The sequence below is a fragment of the Plasmodium falciparum genome, assembly GCF_000002765.6.
Source record: "Plasmodium falciparum 3D7 genome assembly, chromosome: 3".
Taxonomy (NCBI): domain Eukaryota; phylum Apicomplexa; class Aconoidasida; order Haemosporida; family Plasmodiidae; genus Plasmodium; species Plasmodium falciparum.
In genome coordinates, this window is record NC_000521.4 from 572,501 (window position 1) to 582,500 (window position 10,000).

At 17.4% G+C, this 10,000-nt stretch overlaps 3 protein-coding genes across 3 annotated transcripts; all 3 read right to left on the reverse strand.

The window, feature by feature from the left end:
* Positions 1 to 165: 165 nt before the first annotated feature.
* On the reverse strand, positions 166 to 4,323 carry PF3D7_0314200 (conserved Plasmodium protein, unknown function; the record flags this gene model as incomplete). Its single annotated transcript, XM_024473238.1, has 1 exon — positions 166 to 4,323. The coding sequence occupies one exon, from the start codon at positions 4,321 to 4,323 to the stop codon at positions 166 to 168; it is 4,158 nt and encodes a 1,385-aa protein (XP_024328991.1).
* Positions 4,324 to 4,507: 184 nt separating this feature from the next.
* On the reverse strand, positions 4,508 to 5,866 carry PF3D7_0314300 (DER1-like protein; the record flags this gene model as incomplete). The annotated part of the gene is made up of 1 exon (XM_001351176.2): positions 4,508 to 5,866. The coding sequence occupies one exon, from the start codon at positions 5,864 to 5,866 to the stop codon at positions 4,508 to 4,510; it is 1,359 nt and encodes a 452-aa protein (XP_001351212.2).
* Positions 5,867 to 7,038: 1,172 nt separating this feature from the next.
* On the reverse strand, positions 7,039 to 7,965 carry PF3D7_0314400 (serine/threonine protein phosphatase 6, putative; the record flags this gene model as incomplete). Its single annotated transcript, XM_001351177.1, has 1 exon — positions 7,039 to 7,965. The coding sequence occupies one exon, from the start codon at positions 7,963 to 7,965 to the stop codon at positions 7,039 to 7,041; it is 927 nt and encodes a 308-aa protein (XP_001351213.1).
* Positions 7,966 to 10,000: the final 2,035 nt, after the last annotated feature.

The window sequence follows — 10,000 nt, forward strand, 5'->3', positions numbered from 1 at the left end:
AATATAATATATAAAAATGAATACACAAATATATTATATATATATATATATATATATATTATGTCACATATACATATTTGTAGGCATATATTTTATTTATTTATAATAAGTATACACATACACACACACACAAAAAAAAAAAAAAAAAAAAAAATTCATACATTATTATAACGAAAACATTCTTTTCAATTTTGATAAATGATTCGATGTAGAAATTTTTTGCTTTTCTATAATATTTTTTGTTTTATGATTAATTGCTAACAAACTTTTATCCTTTATATATTTAATTCTTTTATTATGATAATGATTACGTTGATCTGGAAGGTTCATAATTTTATATTTATAATTTTTGAAGTGTATTATTTTCTTTACATTTTTTTTGTTTTGATGATATAATAATAATTTATTTTTTATGTTTATATTTTTTATTTGTTTTGTTGTTCTATTTTGTGTGTGTGGGTGTGGATGTAGGTGATTTTTTTTTTGTCTTTTTAATATATCTAATATTAAATTGTTTATATATAACTTATTTATTTCATATGAAAGATCTTTACTCTTGCCTTTTTTATTTTTTACATATGTATCTGCATCAATACAAATGTAATTGAATCCTCTTTTTTTAATTAATTTTAGTAAGGCATATTTTTTATAATTTAATATTTTTTTATTTTTCTTTTTTATGTGATTACTATAATATGATAGATATATATTATATTCTTTTAATTTATCCAACTTGCTTTTTGTCAAAGTATAATAATAATCATAATTATATAAAATATCTACTATAAGGAATTTTTTTTTATCCACTTTTATTAATTTTTTATTATCATCACTTTTGTTTATATTTATTAATATGTTCTCATCATTATTTAATGTTAATAAATTTATTGCCATAGGAAATGTATAATTACATATATTTATATTTTTATATACTTGTATATTTTTATTATATATTAAAAATAAATCTTCATATATCTCATCACACACATTTCTATATTCATCATTAAAATGCTCATCGTAATTCATCATCTTCATACTTTTCATTAATTCTGAATATTTGCTAACTCTCATATATCCGATGTCTTTAATTTGATCTTTTTTAATTTTATATGATATACTTTTTATTTTATTTATATTTATATCATCCAAATTTTGTACATTAATATTTCCCAAATTTTTACCTGACTTGTTCAGGTAATAATAATAAGAAGAAGAAGAAGAAGAAGAAACATCAACCTTATCATAATGATTATTATTATTATTATGACGATCATCCTTATGATCATTATTATGGTGTATATATTTATGTTGTTCATTTTTATTAAGATTATTTGTGTGTGTATTCATTTCATATTTATTATAACTATTACAATTTTGTACATATCTTTTTACATTTATGGATAAGATATTTTTAAATAATTTATAAAACTTGAAGGTTAAATTATCATACACATTCATCATTTCAATTTTTTTTAAATCTTGTATATTTTGTAGATTATATAAATTTTTAAATAAATAATTCGCTGCATTTTGTACATTTAGGTTATTCATATGAAAAGGCGATAATTTGTTATGTTTATGTACAGATATTAGCATACCTATTAATTTTAATATTTGTATGGATTCATTTATATTATTATAATTTATAAAGGTAAGTATTTTATTAATTTGTAAATAAGATATCATATTATAGAGATTAAATTTTACGATAATATTTATAACTTTTAATAAATATGTATTATCTAAATATAGTAGTTCTTTTTTTAAATTATAAAGATATTTAATAATTCTATAATCTCTTATATTTAATTTTTCATATATACATAAGATATCTATGCTTTGTAAACATGATAGTTTATGATTTTTTAATAAAGTTAATAATTTTAAACAAACTATTTTATATATATCTAAATATAAATTATAACATGTAAGTTCATATTCAAAATCGATCGAATCAACAACATTTAATTTTTTATTATAAAAAAAAACAGGATTGTTCAATATTACTTGATCATTTGGATGTTGGTTTCGTATAGTTGAATTAGGATAATTATCATTGGTTTCGTTTTTTATTACATTATTATGTGTACAAGAATAATTTTTATTTACCGTTTGGATATTTGTATCTATATATATATTATTATTATTATTATTGTTGTTGTTGTTGTTGTTATTTATTTTATTTATTTTTTTTTTTTTTAATTGTATAAATGATTTCATATTATCAAAATTGTTGACAGATTCATTGTAATCAATGTGATCTTTTTTTTGTTCTACATAATAAGCTGGATAATTAAAAATAAAATTATCATATAAATAAATTTTGTATCTATCCCTTTTTTTGTTTTTATTCATATAAAAGAGATCATCATGTATATATAAATCCAATGTATTATCCTTACCACCATGATGATTAGTATTTTTTTCTTTTAGATTACTTGGCATGTTATATGAATTATCTAATTTAGCAGACTCATTATATTTGTCCGAGATATAAATATAATTCTCATATTCATCTTGAGATATAAAAAGATTGTTTTGTTTTTTTAATTCATTAAATAAGCATGTCCTTACAAAAAAATATTGATATAAAAACATGATTTCTTCTTTTCCTATTTTTTGTATTTCTTTTTTTGGTAAGCATATAAATCTTTTCAGAATTATTTTTTCAAATTGTAAAAACATAAAATTATTAAATTTCAAACCATATAGTAATAATATGATTTGTTTCATATTTAATAGATCGTTTCTATATATAATTTCATTCATTAAATTATATAAAAATTTCATATGATCATGATATAATATATCTTTTTTGTTATCATTTTTTATTTTTAGGATACAATGAGAAGTATTTTCTTCTTCATCGTTTAAATATATTTTATTTATATTTACATAAATATTAATATAATTTCGTATATTTATTTTCTCTTGATTTAAAAAATGAAAATATTTCTTATTAATAATAATATTTTTATTTAATGACACAAATAATATATTTACAATTTCTTGTATTTTAAAAGAAGATAATTTTTCTTCTATTATTTTTTTTATATTTATTATTAAATTTTTAATTAAATTTTGTTTTTTTTCACCATCTTTCTCTACAATATTATGTTGACAGGGATCTTTTAACAAATTATGTTTAGAATTATCATATGTTATTAATTTATTTTCTTTTTCATCATTTTGTATTTGTATAAGCTGTTGGTTGTTACTATTTGATTCGGTGCAATGTGTACCGATACGTTGAATGTGTTTATTCTGTTGAATGTGTTTATTCTGTTGAATGTGTTTATTCTGTTGAATGTGTTTATTCTGTTGAATGTGTTTATTGTATTCACCTTGATCATAATTTGTCATGGTTATAAAATCATTTGAATCTAAACGGTGATCATAACAATTGTTATTAATATTTTTTAAATATATGTTATGATTATCATTATGATAATTATTATTTTCCTTTTGATTATTTTTTGGTTCTTTATTTTGATCTACATGATTAGGTGTGTACATATTATGTATGTGTAAGGATCCAATATATAAAAACATTAAATCTGTGGAATTGTATAAATGTAAATTTTTGTTTATAATATTAATAAATTTTGTAATAATATTAAAGAATGAATGAAAATAATAATAATAATAAAAACAATTGTTGATAAAATATACACTATAAGAATAGAAAAATAAAGATAAAGAATGAAGATTAATATTAACATTATTTAAATGATTTTCAAATTTTAATATGGAAAAATTAAATATTTCTTTATTATATATTTGTTCATCTGTTAAATATATATTTTTACTTAAACTATAAATTATTAAAGCTAGATCTTTATAAGACATATTTTTATTCATTTTCATTAATATAGATTTACTAATAAGATTTATATAATAAATATTATCAAAATTATTTTTTCTTAATATAAGTATTAATAAAGTTAAATCTCTGGTTCTAAATTTATAAATTTCGTGTTCAATTTGTTCACATATATAAAGTAATACTTTTTTTTCTATCTTAATATATTTGCTTAATAATTTTAAAATAATCATAAAATCCACATAATTTTTTATTTCTTTATTAAATAATTTTAATATAATAATATATAAAAAATTACTCCACACATTTTTGTGCTTTACATTTTTTTTATTACACACTTCAATATTTTTTCGAAGATCTGAAATGTTCATATGTTTCATGGTATTTATTCTGGGTACGTTATGAATATAACATTTTTGTAAAAATGGGAGGGGTCCATTTTTCCTTTTTTTTAAAATGGATATTAAAAGTTTTGTATTCATTTGGAATCTCGCAGCCATTTTGTTTTTTGTGCAAATTTAACAAAAAAAAAAAAAAAAAAAAAAAAAAAGCACTACATTTATATGAACATATAAATAAATATATAAATAAATAAATAAATATATAAATATATACATATATATATATATATATATATATATATATATATACATATATGTGGTACCTTTTATTTTGGTATATGTTTTATTCATACTCCTCCTTGTACCTGTCGTATAAAGGGTAAATATGAATAACCTTGAGCAGAGTTTTAAAGAATAATCTTAAATAATTAAATTTAAAATATTTTTCATAAGTAAAAAAAAGGTAACTTGAGAATATAGAAGCTACTTCATAAAGAGAGAATTCGTTATATAAAAGAATATTTTGTATAATAAAAAAGAAGGGGACATATTCTGCTTTTATAAAAAATAGCTCAAAACAATTTATTAATGTGCCTTCATTAATTCTGCTCCAGTAATAAAGAATATAAGTTGAAAAAACATAACCCAGATGATTATACTGTTCTTTTTTAATATCGATATTTTTTGAATTATTATAATGGTTATTATTATTACTACTACGATTATTACTATTAATATTATTACTATTATTATTTGTGCTACTTCTTGACGTATATTTTGAAACACAATCTTTGATAAAAAAATTTTTAAAGTTGTGTATATATAACTTTACATTCATTATATTTTCGTTATACATATTCGCCCATATTGTAAATAACAAATTTGATATATATCCAAATGTTAAGAAAATCAAGAAATCTTCTGGTTTTTTATAATGTGAAATTTCAACCGAGGACATATAAATATTTAAATAATTAAACATCAATATATATTGTAAATATAAATTACCAATATATAAATAAGGTGTGAATAATCTCCAAATTTCTCCTTTTTTAAATATTTTATTAAAATCAAATAATATTAATTTATATACATTTTTATTCATATGTATTAATACACTTAAAAGGAATGTACCTAATAAATATATTTTTGTTATAGGAGGTGTTCTTTTAAAAGATTTTATATATGAATATATAATATTGTTTTCTATATAGTCTATATTAAATAATACTTTTATATTATCTTTTATATCATGAAAACTGGTAAAATTTATAAAAAAATATTTTTTCTTTTTTTCGTTTCTTTTATTTTGTGAAAATTTTAACGAAAATATTTTCTTTTTTTTTTTTATAACATGATTTTTTATTTTTTCATAATATTCTTTTAATTTGTTTTTAGGATTATTAATATAATAATTATATGCTGTGTAATTATTATTTACATCATTATTTTTATAAACATTACAATAACTAAAATAGGAGTTATTGTTATTCTTTTGCTTTTTTATATAATTATATTTTCTTCTCTTTTCAATAGTCATATATTTAGAGTTATATATTCCTCCATATCTTTCTCTTCCTTTTTTTATCTTATTATTTAAGTTACCACTTTTTAATAATTTCTTTGTACTACTAATATCTTTACCATGGATTATGATAATTATAAAACTCAAGAATAAACAAATTAATTTATAAAAAAGCATTTTATAATTTCATTTATTTGTTATAATATATATAACTCGACAACAAATGGGTATATATATGTATATATATATGTATATATATATGTATATATATATGTATATATATATATATATATGTGTGTATATAATATATATTATGTCATACAGACTTAAATATTAAACAAAACATTAATTATTTATTTATTCATTTGTTTGTTTGTTTGTTTATTCATTTATTTAATTAATTATTTACTTTGTTATTTATCTCTTTCTTTATTTTTTTCTTTATTCTTTTAATATATAAAAGGTAAATTTAAGCTTTACATTATTCGCTTAAGTAATATTTCTCTACATCTAAAAAGAGAAAAAAAAAAAAAAATATATATATATATATATATATATATAAAAACTTTTACACATTATAAAGTTTATATTTTTCTCTAACAAATAAATTATCAAATTAGTAGCACATATAATGTAATAATATTTTATATTTGTCAAATTAATTAAGTTGGTAAAGGAAAATGTTTGTTATGTTTATTTAAGGATCAAACATATATATTATTTATATATATATATATATATATATATATATATATTATATTTATGTATATGTGCACATAAATTTAAGAATGAATAAATAATACATAATTAATAATTTAATACATATACATTATATAATATTAATTAATCTTATTATATCGAGGTTTATAAAAAATCAATAATATTATGTGTATACCAAAATGATTATATAAGATTATATATATATTTAAACATTATGATTTAATAGGAAATATTTATTAAAAAGATAAATACACATTAAAAAAAAAAAAATAAATAAAATAAAAAATAATACAAAATATTACAAAATAATACAAAATAATATAAAATAATATAAAATATTACAAAATAATATAAAATATTACAAAATAATATAAAATATTACAAAATAAATAATAAAATATTTATATATAATTATAAATTGTCATATAGGGACAAAAATATAATATTTTACAATAAAACAATGAGCAAAAGAATAATATGTTCATAATTGGGAAAAAAAAAACATAACATAAAAAAAAAAAAAAAAAACATACACATAAATATATAACATATATATATATATATATATATATATTTTCATATATTTATTTATTTATTTATTTATTTATTTATTTATTTATATTTCCAGTTTATAAGAAGTAGGGTATGGTGGCCTTATTTTTTATAGAATTTCTTGAATCAGGTGTATCTTTAAATATTAACATTTGTCTGTTCATATACTCATCAATCCTCATTATTGCTGCGACGTTACCACAACGATAACAATAATTAGGAGCTGACCAAACAGTAATAATAGTTGAATCTTCAAACATGTATCTATATCCTTCCATAGCTAGCTGATGAGCTCGTGCTATTAATTCAAGATTATTTATATGATTAAATTTTTTAGTAACATTCGGACCAAATAACCATCCAGCCCCCCTAGGGTTAGCAACCCAATCATCAACTTCATCAGGATCAGACCACATAATATCACCGAAGGCTCCTTCATGTGGTATTTCTTGTACTCTATTTATTAATCTTAATTGGTCGATTAATTTAATTTCAGGAGACAAACCACCATGTACACAAAATATTTGATTATCAACTAACGCCGCTAATGTTAAATAATCAAATATATCAGTACAATATTTCCATGCATTAGCATTTCCATATTTTTTAAAACATTCATCGTAAAATCCATATACTGTAGTTATTTGTCTACTCTCATGGTTTCCTCTTAATAATGTTATATTTTTTGGAAATAACAATTTTAATAATAATAAATATTCAAATGTTTCAACACTATTATAACCTCTATCTACATAATCACCTAAAAATATATAATCATTATTCATTATATCTCCACCAACATCAAATAATTCTAATAAATCAAAAAATTGACCATGAATATCTCCACATATAATAACAGGGGGCTTTATAGACTGCACATTATTTTCTTCTACTAATATTTCCTTAACTCTTTGACACACTAATCTTAAATCACTTTCATCTAATAATTTTGGAGGATTCATACGAAGTTGTTCAATCCACTTTCTTTCTTCTCCTTTTGCCATTCTTATAGTTAGCTATATACATATATATTATATATTACATATTATATATATATACATATATATATATATATATATATATAAATATATACATATGTGATAATAAATAAGGAAACCTTTGAAATATATTAAAAAAAATAGATTACATTTTAAAAAACCAAATGATATAAAAGCCGAATATTTTATAAAACATATAATATAAATATATACATATATAAAAATATATTCTTTTTTATTTATAAGGTTATATAAAAAAGTACGCATAAGATGTTGTTCTATATAATTATAAATCTTTTAAAAAATGTATACGTTAAAACTACACTAAAGCTATGTTTAACATTAATTTTACAAAAAATTTAAAATAACTCACATATATATATATATATATATATATATATATTATTATTATTATTTAAAAAATTATGACATACTTTATAAAAAATAAAAAACAAAAATATATAATTTTTCCAATGTTATTAATATATATATATATATATATATAATATTATGATGAAGAGAATATAAAGAAATAAAATAATATATATATATATAATATATAATATATATATACATATAATATATTTTTATTTATTTATATTTATGAATGTATGTTCTCCCCCATATTTCTTCCTGGTATTTTTTTTTTTTTAATGGATATTATATTATATAATATATATATATATATATATATATATAATTATTATACCATTAAAATGTTAGAAATTAATAAAAAAAATTAATATATTTATTTATGAATATTAATTCTTTTTTTATTCTCCTTTTCCAAATAAAAAAAAATAAAATAAATATCAAGGGGAGAAAAAAATAAATACAGAATCGGCTCTTTTTTTTTTTTCTTCTTTTTATTATTATTTTCTTCTATATATATATATATATATTAAATCATTTATTACCTTTTCCTTTATGATCATATATTTAATTTTTATAAAAAAAAAAAAAAATACCATATGTTTTAATAATATGTAAAATAAGGGTGTAATATTATAATAATAATAAATTATAAGCATACTATATAATATATATATATATATATATGTAAATATATTATTGTTATTTATTATATGTATATATAATATAAACATTATTTACATAAAGGCGGAAGAAAAAAAAAAAAAAAAAAAAAAAAAAGCGCTTTTTATTTTTACCGTACATTATATATGTATATATATATATATATATATATATTACGTAGATACTATTTTTACGCTTTCCCAACTTTTTATTGTATTATGTAGAATTAATATATATATAAAAAAATAAAAATATATACACTGAGAATTAGAATCTTTTTTCTTTTTTTTTTTTCTTTGATTTGTTACATGTGTCATATAAAATATATATATATATATATATATATATATGTCAAAATACTTTAATATTCGGAATCAAAAATTTTTTTTTTTTTTTTTTTTCATTTTTACATTGTAATAAGGAAATTAAGGTCTAATTTTAAAATAAAAATATATAACCATAGGCATATATACATTTTGCCATTATTATATATGTTTTTTTTTTTTGTTTTTTTTTTTTGATGTTGGACCCTCAAAATAATAATATATATATATATATATTATATATATATATTCATTTAAATGAACGTGATTTATTTTTTTGTTTTTTCTAAAAAGCTGAGGAACATTTTGTACTTTTTATATCAAATTTTTGTTATGTACACAATCATTTAATAAATATGTGTAATAACAATAAATATATATCTTTAAAGAAAAAACAAAATACAATTTTATATTTATACAAAAGAACAGTACAATAAAGGATTTATGATATATTTTTCTTAAAATAAAAGCAACGAAAATATTAAATGCTTTATTATTTTTATCTAATATATAAATTTTTTTCTTTTCTTAAATCATATTTGAATATTACATATATATATTATATATGTGTATATTAAAAATATATATATAATATAGTATTGTATTTATGTTTATTTTATTTTTTTATATTACATAATAACAATAATATTTGTGTATTACATTAAAATAAATATATGTATACT